General features: G+C 45.3%; 2 protein-coding genes across 2 annotated transcripts in view; one reads left to right on the forward strand and one right to left on the reverse strand.

Annotated features, from left to right (window-relative positions):
* RTN4 (reticulon 4) overlaps positions 1–19,095 on the reverse strand; it is a 66,194-nt gene extending 47,099 nt beyond the window's left edge. The window contains exon 1 of the mRNA XM_074949455.1: positions 18,477–19,095. Coding sequence (XP_074805556.1) covers positions 18,477–18,891 — 415 coding nt within the window. The 5' untranslated portion in view covers positions 18,892–19,095. The remainder of the gene's footprint in view (positions 1–18,476) is intronic.
* LOC141983929 (uncharacterized) lies at positions 2,788–4,458 on the forward strand. The gene is made up of 2 exons (XM_074946886.1): positions 2,788–3,343; positions 3,923–4,458. The coding sequence occupies exons 1-2, from the start codon at positions 2,788–2,790 to the stop codon at positions 4,456–4,458; spliced, it is 1,092 nt and encodes a 363-aa protein (XP_074802987.1).
* Positions 19,096–19,644: the final 549 nt, after the last annotated feature.

Below are 19,644 nucleotides of genomic sequence, written 5' to 3' on the forward strand. Positions count from 1 at the left end.
TCCAAGAACTGACCATTTATACCTACCCTTTGTTTCCTATCTTTTAACCAGTTACCAATCTACGAGACCACCTTCCCTCTTATCCCATGGCAGCTTACTTTGCGTAAGAGAATTTGGTGAGAGGCTGGTGGTTCTCATCCTCTAAGGCACACCAAACCAGCCAAACAGAGAGGACTTCAGTTTTACCCCACTAGCTAACCATAAGTCATACAAGCAATTCCCTTAGACACTCCAGTTTCCCAGTATCACCACCAGTGCCACTCGTTATGGGGACAAATGGTTATGAAGTCAATACCCCAGTAAAAGAAAAAAAGGTTCTCCCGATCCCAAGCCCCAGACCCAGATCAATATACAAGTCAGATCTTACCCACAAATCACGCTGTTGCCAATCCTTTAGAATCTAAAATCTAAAGGTTTATTTAGAAAAGAAAGAAATATAGATGAGAGCTAAGATTGGTTAAATGGAATCAATTACATACAGTAATGGCAAAGTTCTTGGTTCAGGCTTGTAGCAGTGATGGAATAAACTGCAGGTTCAAATGAAGTCTCTGGAGTCCATCCACAGCTGGGATGGGTCATTCAGTCCTTTGTTCAGAGCTTCAGTTTGCAGCAAAGTTCCTCCAGAGGCAAGAAGCAGGATTGAAGAAAAAATTGAGGGGTTTCCAGGGCCTTTTATATTCTCTCTCTTGTGGGCGGAAACCCCTTGGTTCTCCTGTGCAAAATCACAGCAACAAGATGGAGTTTGGAGTCACATGTCCATGCATCACTCAGTTCTTCACAGGCCAACGCCATTGTTTACATGGTAGTTTGAACCAGGGGTCGGCAACCTTTCAGAAGTGGTGTGCCAAGTCTTCATTTATTCATTCTAATTTAAGGTTTCGTGTGCCAGTATTACATTTTAACGTTTTTTAGACGGTCTCTTTCTATAAGTCTATAATATATAACTAAACTATTGTTGTATGTAAAGTAAATAAGGTTTTAAAAATGTTTAAGAAGCTTCAATTAAATTAAAATGCAGAGCCTCCCGGATCGGTGGTCAGGACCAGGGCAGTGTGTGTGCCACTGAAAATCAGCTCACGTGCCGCCTTCGGCAATCGTGCCATAGGTTGCCTACCCCTGGTTTGAACGTTCCCAGGAAAGCTCACATGTGGATTGGCATCTCCCAAAGTTCATTGTCAGTTAAGTGTTTTTTGATTGGGCATTTACTGAGAATAGTCCTTTCCCAAGAAGCGGACCAAATCCTTCACTGAGGCTACTTAGAATCAAAACACATTGAGATACAAGTACGTAGCCAATATTCATAACTTCAACTACAAAAATGATACACACATACAGATAGCATAATCATAAGCAGCAAATCATAACCTTTCCATAGACATCTTACTGGACCTCCTTTGTACAAGGAGTGGTGCAACTATAGGACCTTGGTTGCAACAATGATCTATAAGGTCACAGTTCACGTCAATAACGTCCCAGCATCACATTAGCTATCCTCCAGTCATCTGGTACAGAAGCTGATTTAAATGATAGGTTACAGACGACAGTTGGTAGTTCTGCAATTTCACATTTGAGTTCCTTCAGAACTCTTGGGTGAATACCATCTGGTCTTGGGGACTTATTGCTGTTTAACTTATCAATTTGTTCCAACGCCTCCTCTAATGATACCTCAATCTGGGACAGTTCCTCAGATCTGTCACCTAAAAAGAATGGCTCAGGAATCTCCCTCACATCCTCAACTGTGAAGACCGATGCAAAGAATTCATTTAGTTTCTCCGAAATGGCCATATCGTCCTTGAGTGCTCCTTTAGCACCTCAATCGTCCAGTGGCCCCACTAGTTTTTTAGCAGACTTCCTGCTTCTGATGTACTTTAAAAAAAATTGCTATTACTTTTTGAGTCTTTGGCTAGCTGTTCCTAAAAATTTCTTTTTTGGCCTTCCTAACTGTATTTTTACACTTCATTTGCCAATGTTTATGCTCCTTTCTATTTTCCTCACTAGGATTTAACTTCCACTTTTTAAAGGATGCCTTTTTGCCTCTCACTGCTTGTTTTACTTTGTTGTTTAACCACGGTGGCTCTTTTTTGATTCTCTTCCTATGTTTTTTAATTTGGGGTATACATTTAAGTTGAGCCTCTATTATGGAGTCTTTAAAAAGCTTCCACTCAGCTAGCAGAGATTTCACTTTTGGCAATGTACCCCTTAATTTCTGTTTAACTAACCTCCTCATTTTGTAGGGAGGGATAGCTCAGTGGTTTGAGCATTGGCCTACTAAACCCAGGGTTGTGAGTACAATCCTTGAGGGGGCCATTTAGGGATCTGGGGCAAAAATTGGGGATTGGTCCTGCTTTGAGCAGGGGGTTGGACTAGATGACCTCCTGAGTCCCTTCCAATCCTAATATTCTATGCCCTGGTCTACACTAGGACTTTAGGTCGAATTTAGCAGCATTAAATTGATGTAAACCTGCACCTGTCCACACGATGAAGCCCTTTATTTCGACTTAAAGGGCTCTTAAAATCGATTTCCTTACTCCACCCCTGACAAGTGGATTAGCGCTTAAATCGGCCTTGCCGGGTCGAATTTGGGGTACTGTGGACACAATTCGACGGTATTGGCCTCCGGGAGCTATCCCAGAGTGCTCCATTTTGACCGCTCTGGACAGCACTCTCAACTCAGATGCACTGGCCAGGTAGACAGGAAAAGAACCGCGAACTTTTGAATCTCATTTCCTGTTTGGCCAGCGTGGCAAGCTGCAGGTGACCATGCAGAGCTCATCAGCAGAGGTGACCATGATAGAGTCTCAGAATCGCAAAAGAGCTCCAGCATGGACCGAACGGGAGGTACGGGATCTGATCGCTGTATGGGGAGAGGAATCCGTGCTATCAGAACTCCGTTCCAGTTTTCGAAATGCCAAAACCTTTGTCAAGATCTCCCAGGGCATGAAGGACAGAGGCCATAACAGGGACCCGAAGCAGTGCCACGTGAAACTGAAGGAGCTGAGGCAAGCCTACCAGAAAACCAGAGAGGCGAACGGCCGCTCCGGGTCAGAGCCCCAAACATGCCGCTTCTATGATGAGCTGCATGCCATTTTAGGGGGTTCAGCCACCACTACCCCAGCCGTGTTGTTTGACTCCTTCAATGGAGATGGAGGCAACATGGAAGCAGGTTTTGGGGACAAAGAAGATGATGATGATGACGAGGTTGTAGATAGCTCACAGCAAGCAAGCGGAGAAACCGGTTTTCCCGACAGCCAGGAACTGTTTCTCACCCTGGACCTGGAGCCAGTACCCCTTGAACCCACCCAAGGCTGCCTCCTGGACCCAGCAGGCGGAGAAGGGACCTCCGGTGAGTGTACCTTTTAAAATACTATACATGGTTTAAAAGCAAGCATGTGAAAGGATTACTTTGCCCTGGCATTCGCGGCTCTCCTGGATATACTCCCAAAGCCTTTGCAAAAGGTTTCTGGGGAGGGCAGACTTATTGCGTCCTTCATGGTAGGACACTTTACCACTCCAGGCCAGTAACACGTACTCGGGAATCATTGTACAACAAAGCATTGCAGTGTATGTTTGCTGGCGTTCAAGCAACATCCGTTCGTGTGTTATCCTCAGGAGAGTGAGATATAATCCATGGTCACCTGGTTGAAATAGGGTGCTTTTCTTCAGGGGACACTCAGAGGAGCCCATTCCTGCTGGGCTGTTTGCCTGCGGCTGAACAGAAATGTTCCCCGTTGTTAGCCACAGGGAGGGGGGAGGGTTGAGGGGGTAGCCACGCGGTGGGGGGAGGCAAAATGCGACCTTGTAACGAAAGCACATGTGCTATGTATGTAATGTTAACAGCAAGGTTTACCCTGAAAGAGTGTAGCCAGTGTTTTATAAAATGTGTCTTTTTAAATACCGCTGTCCCTTTTCTTTTCTCCACCAGCTGCATGTGTTTCAATGATCACAGGATCTTCTCCTTCCCAGAGGCTAGTGAAGATTAGAAAGAAAAAAAAACGCACTCGAGATGAAATGTTCTCCGAGCTCATGCTGTCCTCCCACACTGACAGAGCACAGACGAATGCGTGGAGGCAAATATTGTCAGACTGCAGGAAAGCACAAAATGACCAGGAGGAGAGGTGGCGGGCTGAAGAGAGTAAGTGGCGGGCTGAAGAGAGTAAGTGGCGGGCTGAAGAGAGGGCTGAAGCTCGAATGTGGCGGCAGCGTGATGAGAGGAGGCAGGATTCAATGCTGAGGCTGCTGGAGGACCAAACCAGTATGCTCCAGTGTGTGGTTGAGCTGCAGCAAAGGCAGCTGGAGCACAGACTGCCACTACAGCCCCTGTGTAACCAACCGCCCTCCTCCCCAAGTTCCATAGCCTCTACACCCAGACACCCAAGAACGCGGTGGGGGGGCCACCGGCCAACCAGCCACTCCACCACAGAGGATTGCCCAAAAAAAAAGGCGGCTGTCATTCAATAAATTTTGAAGTTGTAAACTTTTAAAGTGCTGTGTGGCATTTTCCTTCCCTCCTCCACCACCCCTCCTGGGCTACCTTGGTAGTCATCCCCCTATTTGTGTGATGAATGAATAAAGAATGCATGAATGTGAAGCAACAATGACTTTATTGCCTCTGCAAGCGGTGATCGAAGGGAGGAGGGGAGGGTGGTTAGCTTACAAGGAAGTAGAGTGAACCAAGGGGCGGGGGGTTTCATCAAGGAGAAACAAACAGAACTTTCACACCGTAGCCTGGCCAGTCATGAAACTGGTTTTCAAAGCCTCTCTGATGCGTACCGCACCCTCCTGTGCTCTTCTAACCGCCCTGGTGTCTGGCTGCGCATAACCAGCAGCCAGGCGATTTGCCTCAACCTCCCACCCCGCCATAAACGTCTCCCCCTTACTCTCACAGATATTGTGGAGCACACAGCAAGCAGTAATAACAGTGGGAATATTGGTTTCGCTGAGGTCTAAGCGAGTCAGTAAACTGCGCCAGCGCGCCTTTAAACGTCCAAATGCACATTCTACCACCATTCTGCACTTGCTCAGCCTGTAGTTGAACAGCTCCTGACTGCTGTCCAGGCTGCCTGTGTACGGCTTCATGAACCATGGCATTAAGGGGTAGGCTGGGTCCCCAAGGATACATATAGGCATTTCAACATCACCAACAGTTATTTTCTGGTCTGGGAATAAAGTCCCTTCTTGAAGCTTTTGAAACAGACCAGAGTTCCTGAAGATGCGAGCGTCATGTACCTTTCCCGGCCATCCCACGCTGATGTTGGTGAAACGTCCCTTGTGATCCACCAGAGCTTGCAGCACTATTGAAAAGTACCCCTTGCGGTTTATGTACTCGCCGGCTTGGTGCTCCGGTGCCAAGATAGGGATATGGGTTCCGTCTATGGCCCCACCACAGTTAGGGAATCCCATTGCAGCAAAGCCATCCACTATGACCTGCACATTTCCCAGGGTCACTACCCTTGATATCAGCAGATCTTTGATTGCGTGGGCTACTTGCATCACAGCAGCCCCCACAGTAGATTTGCCCACTCCAAATTGATTCCCAACTGACCGGTAGCTGTCTGGCGTTGCAAGCTTCCACAGGGCTATCGCCACTCGCTTCTCAACTGTGAGGGCTGCTCTCATCTTGGTATTCATGTGCTTCAGGGCAGGGGAAAGCAAGTCAAAGTTCCATGAAAGTGCCCTTACGCATGCAAAAGTTTCGCAGCCACTGGGAATCATCCCAGACCTGCAACACTATGCGGTCCCACCAGTCTGTACTTGTTTCCCGAGCCCAGAATCGGCGTTCCACAGCATGAACCTGCCCCATTAGCACCATTATGCATGCATTGGCAGGGCCCATGCTTTCAGAGAAATCTGTGTCCATGTCCTGATCACTCACGTGACCGCGCTGACGTCGCCTCCTCGCCCGGTAGCGCTTTGCCAGGTTCTGGTGCTGCATATACTGCTGGATAATGCGTGTGGTGTTTAATGTGCTCCTAATTGCCAAAGTGAGCTGAGCGGACTCCATGCTTGCCTTGGTATGGCGTCCGCACAGAAAAAAGGCGCGGAATGATTGTCTGCCGTTGCTCTGACGGAGGGAGGGGCGACTGACGACACGGCTTACAGGGGGCTAAAATCCACAAAGGGGGTGGCTTTACATCAAGGAGTAGTTCAGGCAGGACTTCACGGAGGGTTCCAATAAGAAATGGTGCACCTAAGTTATTGTTCTTATTGGAACAAGGAGGTTAGCCTGGCCTCTGATTGATACATGGCTAGATCTACCTCGCTGCACCTTCTCTGTGCGTGACTGCAGTGTGACCTAGAGGAATGAGTCCCCTAGACAGGGGAGAAGGCAAATGAGTACAAAACAAATCTGGTCTATTTCTTGTTTTGATCCACTCCATCTATCTTTTACATCTTTGGCTGGCAGCAGATGGTGCAGAAGGACTGCATGCCATCCACATCTCATGGCTGCTCGGCAGAAGACGGTGCAATAGGACTGCTAGCAATCCATATTGCCTGCCTGCTCACCATAAGACGGTTCAATAGGACTGACTGCCGGACTAAAAAAAATGAACTGGTCAAGTCACTAAAAATTTAGTCCCTGCGCCCATGTCTGCCCAGGCGCTCCTGATCGACCTCACACAGGCGACCAGGAGTACCTCGGACATGACGAGGACGGCTATCAGTCGTATTGTACCGTCTGCTGCCACAAGGCAATGGGTTGCTGCTACTGTGTAGCAATGCCGTGACGCGTCTGCCAGCACCCAGGAGACATACGGTGACGGTTACCTGAGCGGGCTCCATGCTTGTGGTGGTATGGCGTCCACACAGGTAACTCAGGAAAAAAGGCGCGAAACAATTGTCTGCCCTTGCTTTCACGGAGGGAGGGAGGGAAGGGGGGACGGACGATATGTACCCAGAACCACCCGCGACAATGTTTCAGCCCCATCAGGCATTGGGATCTCAACCCAGAATTCCAATGGGCAGCGGAGACTGCGGGAACTGTAGGATAGCTACCCACAGTGCAACGCTCCGGAAGTCGACTCTAGCCTCGGTACTGTGGAAGCACTCCGCCGAGTTAAAGCACTTAATGCACTTCTGTGGGGACACACACACTCGAATATATAAAACCGATTTCTAAAAAACCGACTTCTATAAATTCGACCTTATTCCGTAGTGTAGACATACCCTATGATTTTTGTGTAGTTCCCCTTTCTGAAATTAAATGCTACAGTGCTGGGCCGCTGTGGTGTTTTTCCAGCCACAGGGATATTAAATTTAATTATGTTATGGTCACTATTACCAAGTGGTCCAGCTATATTCACCTCTTGGCCCACATCTAGTGCTCCATTTAGGATTAAATCAAGAATTACCTCTCCTCTTGTGGGTTCCAGGACTAGCTGCTCCAAGAAGCAGTCATTTAAGGTGTCAAGAAACTTTATCTCTGCATCCCATACCGAGGTGACATGTACCCAGTCAATATGGGAATAGTTGAAATCCCCCATTATTATTATTATTATTATTATTATTATTGAGTTTTTTATTTTAATAGCCTCCCTAATCTCCCATAGCATTTCACAGTCACTATCACCATCCTGGTCAGATGGTCAGTAATATATTCCTACTGCTATATTCTTATAATTAGAGCATGTAATTTCTATGGTATAGTTTAGAGACTAACCAATTTATTTGAGCATAAGCTTTCGTGAGCTACAGCTCACTTCATCAGATGCATACTGTGGAAAGTGTAGAAGATCTTTTTATACACACAAAGCATGAAAAAATACCTCCCCCCACCCCACTCTCCTGCTGGTAATAGCTTATCTAAAGTGACCACTCTCCTTACAATGTGTATGATAATCAAGTTGGGCCATTTCCAGCACAAATCCAGAGTTTAACAAGAACGTCTGCGGGGGGGTGTTGGTATATCACACAACAGAACCACTAACCCAGGAACCTATCCTTGCAACAAAGCCCGTTGCCAACTGTGCCCACATATCTATTCAGGGGACACCATCACAGGGCCTAATAACATCAGCCACACTATCAGAGGCTCGTTCACCTGCACATCCACCAATGTGATATATGCCATCATGTGCCAGCAATGCCCCTCTGCCATGTACATTGGTCAAACTGGACAGTCTCTACGTAAAAGAATAAATGGACACAAATCAGATGTCAAGAATTATAACATTCATAAACCAGTCGGAGAACACTTCAATCTCTCTGTTCACGAGATTACAGACATGAAAGTTGCGATATTACAACAAAAAAACTTCAAATCCAGACTCCAGCGAGAGACTGTTGAATTGGAATTCATTTGCAAATTGGATACAATTAACTTAGGCTTGAACAGAGACTGGGAGTGGCTAAGTCATTATGCAAGGTAACCTATTTCCCCTTGTTTTTTCCTACCCCCTTCCCCTCAGACGTTCTTGTTAAACCCTGGATTTGTGCTGGAAATGGTCCAACTTGATTATCATACACATTGTAAGGAGAGTGATCACTTTAGATAAGCTATTACCAGCAGGAGAGTGGGGTGGGGGGAGGTATTTTTTCATGCTTTGTGTGTATAAAAAGATCTTCTACACTTTCCACAGTATGCATCCGATGAAGTGAGCTGTAGCTCACGAAAGCTCATGCTCAAATAAATTGGTTAGTCTCTAAGGTGCCACAAGTACTCCTTTTCTTTTTGCGAATACAGACTAACACGGCTGTTACTCTGAAACCTATGGTATAGTCTGATTCATTTACGATTTTTACTTCATTTGATTCTACGCTTTCTTTCACATATAATACCACTCCCCCACCAGCACGACCTGTTCTGTCATTCAGATATATTATGTACCCTGGTATTACAGTATCCCTTTGATTATCCTCATTACACCAAGTTTCTGTGATGCCTATTATATCAATATCCTCATTTAATACAAGGCACTGTAGTTCACCCATTTTATTATTTAGACTTCTAGCATTGGTATATAAGCACTTTAAAAACTTGTCTCCTTTTAACTGTCTGCCACTACACAATATAATTGAATGGAACTCTTTTTTATTTGACTGTTTCTGATCAGACCCTGCCTGTATTTTATCATTTTCCATCCTCTCGTCCTCACTAGGACATAGAGATTTTCTATTAATAGATCCTCCCCTAAGGGATGTCCGAACCACGTGCTCCTCTGCACCTGTCAGCTTTCCCCCAGCCCTTAGTTTAAAAACTGCTCTACGACCTTTTTAACGTTAAGTGCCAGCAATCTTGTTCCATTTTGGTTTAGGTGGAGCCCATCCTTCCTGTATAGGCTGCCCCTTTCCAAAAGCTTCCCCAGTTCCTAATAAATATAAACCCCTCCTCCCTACACCATCATCTCATCCAGGCATTGAGACTCTGCAGTTCTGCTTGTCTAACTGGCCCTACACGTGAAACGGGGAGCATCTCAGAGAATGCTACCATGGAGGTCCTGGACTTCAATCTCTTTCCTAGCAGCCTAAATTTAGCCTCCAGGACGTCTCTCCTATCCTTCCCTATGTCATTGGTACCTACATGTACCAAGACTACCAGCTCCTCCCCAGCACTACACATAAGTCTATCTAGATGTCTCGAGAGATCCGCAACCTTCGCACCAGGCAGGCAAGTCACCATGCGGTTCTCCCGGTCATCGCAAACCAGCTATCTATGTTTCTAATGACTGAATCACCCATTACTAATACCTGTCTTTTTCTAATAGCTGGCATTCCCTTCCCCTGAAAGGTATCGTCAGGGCGAGAGGATACCACATCATCATCTGGAAGGAGGGTCCCAACTATGGGATTATTTCCCTCTGCTCCAGTTTGATGTTCTCCTTCCCTGAGACTTTCATCCTCCTCAGCAGCACAGGGGCTGTCAGACCAGTGGTAGGACCACTCTACTGTGTCCCAGAAAGTCTCATCTACGCACCTCTCTGTCTCCCTCAGCTGTTCCAGTTCAGCCACTCTGGTCTCCAAAACCTGTACACGGTCTCTGAGTACAGGAGCTCCTTGCACCAAATGCACACACATATGCCACTGCCTATAGGGCAGGTACATGCTGTATTGGGTGCAATAAACTGGGTAGCCCCCACTCTGTTGCTGGACTTCTCCCTGCATTTTCTTTTTACTCCAGCTGGTTCCTTTGTTGTTTTGTTTATATCAAGGGGATGTTTTTGGCTTTTAAGTTTAAAGAAAGTTGAGTTCTAGCCCCTGCTCACACTCCCCCTGTAAAACTCCCTCGCAAAACTCCCCTGTTTGCCTCTCCTGGTCGCGAGCTCCTCTGGTTGCTTAGGAGCAGACTTTTTAAAGCCCTGGTCTCCCTGAGTCCTGAGTAGCCCCGCCCCCTGGTTAAGGGTTGATAGGTGCTAAAAGGCTTAGGGATCACAGTTTTTCACCAAGAAAGTTAATAGGAAACAAGGTACAATACACATTGACATCTTCAAGAGAAAAAGGAGTTGAATGGCCAAGATAGAACAAAAATTATTTTGACAAGGTCTTTGTTTTTCCAGAGGGTCCTAGCCAGCAGAGAAAGGAAAGAAGAGGATACTACCATGCCCTTCAACAGAAGGGAACCCTTATGGGTAAAATCCCCCATCCTCAGCTTTGGATCTGGAAACCAAAATTGATGGACCCTAACTAGGAAGGAGAAGTCACCTTTGAAAATTTTATCCTTCATCAGTTAAACTTTTCATTAGTATAAATGGACATTAAATGAATATTTTACTATGCAAGAATCTCATGACAAAAAAACAAGACCATAATCTGAAAGCTGTCCAAAAAAAAGACTTGTCTGCAAAGGGAGTCATTCTTGGAATAGCTACGTGTGGACGCTTTTATTCTTATTTATTCTGTAATAAGCACATCCACACAAGGTGTTAATCAGGAATACTTAATTTATTCTGGATTTACTTTCATGTATAGACAAAGCCTACATTCAATTTAAATGATTTCCCATTGTGATACAACTACTGCAATTACCACATTGTACCAAAGCGTTTAAGGAATACAAAATAAGGAACACAATTAGATACTGGAACTATCACTTTGTAACATTAGGAATGACTGCAACTCTGCAATCAGTAATTGGATTTTTTCCATTAACTGAAGCCATATTTAGGCTATGTCTACACTATGGACCTTAAAGCAGCACAGCTGTTCCACTGCAGCTGCACTGCTGTAAGGTCTCCCATGTAGCCACTCCAGGCTGATGGGAGAGAGCTCTCCTGCCGACATAATTAAACCACCCTAAAGGAGCAGTGGTAGCTATGTAGGTGGGAGAGAGCTTTCCCGCCGACAGCACTGTTCACACCGGCGCTTTAGTCAGCAAAACTTATGTCAGTCAGGAGCGTATTTTTTCAGACAATGCCTTTGTCAAGCTGTAGTTTAGAAGACCCAGCTGCCAATTTACTTGGTGATAAACAATTGGGAAGAGTCTTTATCGATTTAAAAACAACAGATATAAGTTGGTCACATAAGTCAAGAAAGCTAGTAAGACAGCTAATGGAAAAAAATCTCTGCAGACCTTCTATCGGGAACTAAGTAACATTTCTTCAAGAAGCAGATATCTTCATCCTCCATTTGTTGAAGGATACATATGAAATATTTCAAAGCCCTTAAACCATCTAATAAGAACACCTGGCAGAGTAAAAACCCCAGGTTCTCTCACTAACTGAACTTTGGACAAGTTACTAAAGGTTTCCTTTGACACAGTTTTCCCACCTGTAAAATGAAACTCAGATCCACCTTGTGAAGTGCTTTCAGAACCTTGGATGAAATGAAATGCAAGCTGTTATAACAGTGAAGATCAATAAAGTTTTGTATGTAAAAAGAAACCATAGTTTTGACATATTGAGGATATCAGTTAAAGCCAGATGTAGTCAGATGTGTTAAAAGGATCCATGAACTGTAATTACCCCCCACTGGAAGACAGAAGATGCTAGCCTCCTTCTACAATATTTTAGGTCCTCTCACATTTTCATGCAATTCATGCAAACTGGAGTCATGCAATTTAATCTGAAGACTGGTACATTAATCTAGTAGTCTCCCATACAAAATGTGTCATCTCAGACCAATGACAAACATGGACTCAAAACAAGTACTTTCCTTCAAGTTCTGCAACCTACTTCCCCCACTTCCAAGATCATTACAAAAAATCTGCACACCTGCTCGCAGCTTTTTCCCATCTCAGCACCAATGAACATATCATCTTATGGCTAAATAACAATTTCCTATTGAATGAGTCCAAGTTCTTCACCATCAGGCTTGCACATCTCCTAAAGAAATTGGTAGTTATTTCTGAAGCAACAATTCTTCCCCTGGAAAGGAAGACTACTGAAATGGATTACTCAAGTGTAGTTTATAAAGATCCAAACGTCTGAACTGACAGCACTAGGGATGTAGCTCCACTTTATTTTATTTAGCCACAAAGTAAAAGCAACACAGACTGCACAATTGCAAGATTCGCTACACCATCCTGCCATACTGATAAGTCAGAACAGCGACTAAAGATAAGTTAGTTCAGTCCTTTACCACATTACTGAGGAGGTAATCATTGTTTATCATTTTTATAGTGCAAATATTTGTAATAAATAGAAAGTAGACACTATACGCTTTGTATTCTGTGTTGTAAAATTGAAATCAAATATTTGAAAATGCAGGAAAATATCCAAAATATTTAATAAATTTCAATTGGTATTCTATTGTTTAACAGTGCAATTAAAACTGCGATTAATCTCGATTAATTTTTTTTATTGCGATTCATCTTTTTTGAGTTAATCGCATGAGTTAACTGTGATTAATCGACAGCCCTAGTTAGTATTTAATAATAATTTTTGAATGTGTGAATATTTGTTTATTGTTGTATTTATATTGTTATTTTTGTTACTAGCTCTGTAAACTATAGAATGAGAGAAACAGGAGCTGCCCCTTTAAGAACAGGGTGAATACCCCTGCAGTGAGCACTTTCAGAGGCCTATCAGCGATGTATATGCTGCTGTCTGAGGAGGCCAGCTTGCTTTGGGAGGACTTGGCCTACAAGAAGCTCTGAAGAAAGGTTAGAATTCCAAGAATAAACTGAGTTCTCATTCAAAAACTGAGCCTTGCTTCTGACAGCATAACAAATTTGGAGGGTCCATCAAGATTCTTTGTTCTGGACTACATATAGAGGTTGCTCAGGCTAACAGGCATACGTCTTTTAGCTCTTACAGTAGAAGCTCATGCCTTTTAAGAACAAGAGGTCAGGGTTCTTTCCCCATTGCTGATGACCTACAAAGGGAAATGTTGTTACATCAGCAGCAGAAGAGGTAAGTCCAGGACAGTTAAGCAGAATAGAATGAGGCAGCTGGGGAACAGGGAGAACAGAACCAAATGGCTAGGAAATATGTCTAGGGAACAGAGAAGCAGGTGCAGGGAGAGAGGTGAAGGGGGACAGGCAGCAGAGAAGAGGGAGAGTAGAACGATTGGGAGTGTGGATATGTAAAAAACTGCCCATACTGTCTACCTTTTAAAAAAAAAAAGGGAGGATGAAACTTTTACTAAGTTGGGTTCTGCCTCAGGATAATATTCAAGAGCCCTTAACTTAAGAGGTAAGTAAAGCACAAGCCAACATGGCACTGCAACAAAACTTAGGGGCAGGTGGTGGGGGGCAGTCTTCCCATTTGTTAATGTAAGTGAAAAAGTATCCTTGAAATAGGGACCCTGACAGCAGCAAAGTGAAACTAGCATGTCAGTTTCACACCTATCCTCAAATCAGCAAAGGCTGCAAAGGAGTAAGGGATTGAAAATGACTGAAGCCCTTCTCCCCTGCTGTTGACAGAATAGCTTCCCTCCTGCAGCCAGGAGAGCTCCATATTGACAGATCTCACCTAACCAAGGCAAATATGAAAGGCGGGATCTTTCATTCAAAGTGCTGTCCTGAACTCTACTGGAAGTTTGGTCTACTTCTCCCTTTCCAGACAACAGAGAAAGGAGGAGTGTCTGTGCTGGGCTTCCTACTACAGCTCTGCTTTTAAACCACACTGGGCTCATTCTCTGGACCCCTGTCCAAAAATAAAATAAATAAATAAATAGTACCATCCTCAGGCTAGTAGATGTAGTCCTCTAGGCAATATGGTTTGATTTTCCAGAGATGACAATTACCCACAACTCCCATGGAAGTAAAATTTAGATGCTCAGCGCAAGTAAAGTTAAGCCCACAGGTGACTGTTTTCAAGCCCTCCACTTCAAAAATTTAATAGATGCTTTTGACTTCATTGATGGTAAAGGAAAAAGTAATAACTCCCTCTCATATCCAGATAGATGGGCAATGACGGTCTGAAAATTTCAGACAAAGCAATGAAGCATAGTTCCTCCCTGAATAATCATGACCATGGAAAGAAGAGTAGAAGAGGAAAAATTGAAAATAGCACTAGTGGAACCAGTCAACCCACTGATCACTCACCTCTCCTACACATCACATAGGAACACTGCTCTAAAAGAGGAAATTGAATAGCAAAATAAAGCTATATTCTAAGTTTGATATATGTAGAGGAAAATTGTAATGTAGGACATACTCTTATTTTCACTCCTAATGTAATACAGTGAGTATCTCAAACATAAACAAACATTAATAACCAAGAAAAATATAATCTTGATAACCTGATGATGCTGACAGGAAATGTTGCCTGGGAAAGGCATATATCGAAGTTGTTGCATGCCACATTCTATCTTTTAACTTTGTACATCTGTCTTTTCTACATATTCCAATGGTGTACTGCTTTTTCTGTATTGGACAGCATATTAATATTCATTTACTCATACATTTACTCAATTCTGACACTGAAGGTACAGATTCCTTTGTCCGAAATGTCATCATACATGTTCTTACTACAGGCAATACTACTCCATTCTTTGTTTATTTTAAATAGAACTTCTAAATTATTCAGAATGCAAACAACTGAATTAAAACAAACACAAAGAAATCTCACATATTGTAGACAACTTCTGCCCAAAAGTGATTTTTCTAAATTCTAAGTCAAACACATGAAATCACAAAGCATATCCGAAGCATATACAACAGAACAGAAAGTGTATGCAACTAAAATCCTCAAAAACAGGCTGAACTGTTATATACATACAGCCATCTTAGTTGTCAGCTATATTGCCTCAGGATACAGGCACAAATTTAATCCTGTCAATTTTATACAATGACTAAAAAAGTGACCTAAACTGGAGCCAAACTAAACACTTATGTAGGGATAAACTGTTCCAACATCAGCTATTAAGTTAACTGCTCCAACGCAAAAACAGTTGAAGTTTAAAAAGATACACAATATGTTTGAAATATAAAATATTCTTCCATATAAGAAAACTGGAGTTACTCATGTAGTCCTTAAATAAAGCAAATATACAGACAATATTTCTAGAGTGAGACATCAAAGAGTTAAAAGTAGTTTCAGAAACAAGTACTCAAAATATTTCCCTACTGCTTACTAGACAAAGACTAAGGCTACTAGCATGAGTAAACCACAGGGCTGCCGTGCCCCCTACCTAAAAGCCATGCTTTCCCAAAAGAGCCCATCCTACATCAAAAAGAAAAGGAGTACTTGTGGCACCTTAGAGACTAACAAATTTACATCAGTCAATTCTGCACCACTACTTTAATTTTGTCTTCAATAAATTCTGCCCCTTCCAAGTGAAGTTTTACACCCTTCTTATTAACGTCTGGTCTCTCTCTGAAAATACCACCCAGGTCATCATCATCCTGTTGCATCCAAATCCTCTGTTTTATACATCATTTCTACTTTATAAAGAAGAAATGGCTCAGGAACTGCTCTGCTCCCTGCCTTTCCCTTTCTCTGAAAAACAACAGATTCAGGAACTCTGCCCCCTACCTCCTGCTAAAAGGAGTGCAAGGGGCCTTCTCTGTTCCTTCCTCCCCACTCTGCTCAAGCACTTCCCCATTCCTACTCAAAGGCACTTTTCCTGGGCAAAATTTCTACTCGGCCATCAACTATTATCCCTTCCCCTATACACCTCAGCCCACTTGCTTGTGAAGGACCCATACAAACAGAAAAACTAACTACATGAAAAGAAACCAGCAAATCTGTCTTCACACAATGCTGTCAAATATACAAATTAAATAAACTGAAACAACAGGAAAAGTTTACATTACAAATTTCCTTCAGTTACAGTAATCTCTGATGCCAAATGTAAGAATTGTAAGTGACAGTATTTTTAGAAGGAAGTGCAATTTTTACATTGGTGTCCTTTTAACAAAGTTCTTCTAAAAGATGCGTAACAAATTAACCTAAAACCCAGAAGAAACATTTGTTTAAGAAGTCCATCTCACTGAGAGTCTTTATTCCCACCACTGTACCTAGGTATTACAGCACTTTTGTATCTTTGCCTTGCTTATGTATTATTGCACATGGGTCATTATGAGTTAAGGATAACATAATTATGAGGCATCTTGATTTCTTCACTTTTATTATTGAAAAAGAAGTCACACTTCTTTGGCTATGATCTTGTCAAGTTTCAACTAAGCATGACTGGTGCTAAAATAAAATGGCAATAAGCACTATCATAGATTAGACAGAGCTATGCTGGTCAGTACGTGGGATTGGAGACTTTCAAAGAAAGCCTCAGTACTATTAGGAGTGCAGGTGGTAGCTCAATAAGCGTCAGCACTTTAGTCTGTATCAGCACTGAACCAGTACTCACCATGATGTAAGGAGCACTCTACTGTTGGAGATGCTGTCTCTACAATGAAACAGAACCAAGAACAAGGCCATTTGTGGTCTCTAACAGCCCTATGCTGGAAGTGAGGGATGGGAGGTTGTGATCTATTTCCATACCTGTAATAACATGCATACCTATATATGTCTTTAGTACTCAGCATATGCTTTTGTATTACATTCATTTTCTTTTGGGGGGAGGTTTCATTTTAATTTTGATAGTTTTTAGCAAACAACACAGAATTTACAATAAAGAAGCCATGTACAAACAAAATTTTATTGCACTCTTTGTAAGGGTATGTGTGGAGGAAGTTATCTATTTACATTTTGCCTGACTACATCCCTGTGAGAATGACTTAAGACAGGAGGAAAGTTGTTTTTCTCTTCCCCCTTTTTCTTCCCCACCCAGTACCAAATAGTACTTTAAACACACACATATATATTCTGGGGCAGGATACAAAGTGATCCTAACACTGCAGTAGGTTCACATTACTGGTCACTAAGAATACTAAAGATCTAGGACTATCACTGTACTAGTAAAAACACCACAAATTATTTTTACAGCAATAGATAATTTAGTTATTAAATGCAAAACAAAAAAAAATCCCAGAAGAGGAATAAATGACACAGACAGGGAAAACAGGGAAACAATTAGGTCTCAGACAGCTTTTGAATTTAATACTTAAAGAATCCACCAGCTCCACGCTGTTCGGTTGTGTCGCCCATTTTAACAGCACCACTCCTCTAATATCTAATGCGCTCTAATTAGCTCTTAGCTTTAGTCATTTTTTTCAAATGAATTCCCCACTGTCCCTCCCTAGTTTGGAATATGGGGGAGGGTTTCCACTACAGACAACACCCAGCAACAATACGAGGTCTGCCTGGGCTCTCCACTACTGCTATTACAGCAGCTGCGTTGCGACTGCGTCTGAGGAAACCGGGCGGCGGCACGCAGCACGAAGTCGCCCCCACTTTTCTTAGGCGTGGCACCAAAGGAGGGAGGCGCTCCACTCAGCCAGTCTCCGCCCAGCATGAGCGGCGGGGTCGAGGAGGTGGGGCGCTGGGGGACAATGGACGGGTGGAACAAGCAGCTTCGCCACCACCCTTGTCTCCAGACAGCGACAAGAGACTTGAAGACAAAAAATGCGCACCACTGCACCGCGCAGAGCCCAGTGAGAAGCAGCAGCCAACGCAGCGTTTTTCCCGTCCCCCATTTAATATACATTATTTAAAAAGACAAAGACGAGAATCTGCCCTGAATCAGCAGCTCTAAGTCCCGGGGCGCGACGGGCAGGAGGAGGAGGTGGGAACAGCCAAGAAGGGAGCGGGGGAGTGAAGAAGGCGGCGTGGGGGAGGCAGCGGACAGAAAAGAGATGAGCTAGAGGAGGATGAGCGGGCAGCAGCAGCGGGAGGTGGAGAGACTCATGTGGCTCTTGTTCCCAGGCTGCTGCGGGCAGCATCCCCCTCGCACGCACACCTCGCTCCCGGGGTCACCGAGTCCGGCCATGTCCCAGACTAGGACCCGAGGAGCCTCAGGAGGCCAGCAAAGGCTGCGGACAAAGGGGAAACTCCCTGTTCCGCACGGCTGCTGCAGACTGGGGCCGCCGGCGTTGCTAGGGAAGCAGAGTGTGGGAGCCGGGGTGCCCCTTCCTCTCCCCGCCACAGCCCCTCTAGCTCCAACGCACCCCCGCCGCAAAGCCAGCCACGCCCTCTAGCGCGGCTACTCCCCTCCCTCGGAGCAGGAACCGGGCCGCTGGGTGGGATGCGGGGGATGGCACTTACCAGCACAGCCGGAGGACGATCCCCTTCTCCTGGGAGCAGCGGCGGGGTGTGTCGGCAAGGAGCTGCGGGCAGGGGGCTCCGGTTTGGGAGGCAGGGAGGCGGGGGGCTCAGGCGGGGGGAGCGGGCTGGAGAAGGAGGAGACGGCGGGAGGTCTCCTGTCCGGTTGCGGCTGAGGCTGCTCGGGGGCTATAGGGCGGAGGGTCTCCCCGGAGCCTCCGAGGTCCAGCAGCGGGGCGGGGGCCGCGGCCATGGCCGGCAGCTTCCTCTCCATCACCTCGTCGAAGTCCTCCTCGTCGTCGTCGTCTTCCACTTCCTCCTCCTCGGGGTCCCGCACGAACTGGTACTGGAAGTAGGGCTGCTGCGGCCGGGCTGGGCCGGAGGAGGAGACCAGAGGGAACTGGTCCGGCTCATCCATGGTGCTAGGGCCGCAGGAACAATGAGTGAGCGGGGCTTTCTCCGCCAGCTCCTTGGGCTGCTCGCACTGGCGGGGGGTTGCGCAGCTGTCGCGGTGCCGAGCCGAACCTCCACGCCCTGTTGAGTCAGATTGGGGAGCAGAGGCAGAGCTGACGCCCCGCTTCACGAGAGTAGAGAGGGATAGCCTGGCTAGCCAATGGGAGGGGGAAAGGAAGCAGGGTCACACTCGGGGAACCAATAAGAGGCTGCTACCGCCGCCTTCGCCTCCGCCTTATGAATATTCAACAGGGCATGGATGCTGGAGGCAGAACAGGAATAGAAAAGTCGGGTGAAGTTCGGTGCAGAGAATGTGGGTGGGGCGAGCCCTGAAGGGTGGGGAGCCTGTGTTGGGCAGGGGGAGGGAGGGAGACTCTGTGGCGGGGGTATGTGTGTTTCTGAGGGGAGCTGTGTGTGTGATGTGGGGATGGGCACGGGGACTGCGTGCGTCTGAAGGTTGGTGTCTTACTGTAAAGGGAAAGAGGGGTTTCTGTAACTGAGGGGGGCTGGGGAGAATGGGAGCTCTTTGTGTCTGAGGGGGAGAGGATGGTCTGTATGGCTGCAGAGAGTGGGGGCGCTCTGTGAATGGGGCGGTGAGGGGTGGGGTTCTGTGTGTACAGCGGGGAGGGGAGGCTGTATAGCGGAGATAAAAGGAGGGGGAAAGGATGGGTCCATTTCAGGGTGCCGCCCCTAGGAGGATCAGCAATAGCTCCTAGTC

Source organism: Natator depressus, chromosome 3, assembly GCF_965152275.1.
Source record: "Natator depressus isolate rNatDep1 chromosome 3, rNatDep2.hap1, whole genome shotgun sequence".
In the NCBI taxonomy this organism is placed as follows: Eukaryota; Metazoa; Chordata; order Testudines; family Cheloniidae; genus Natator; species Natator depressus.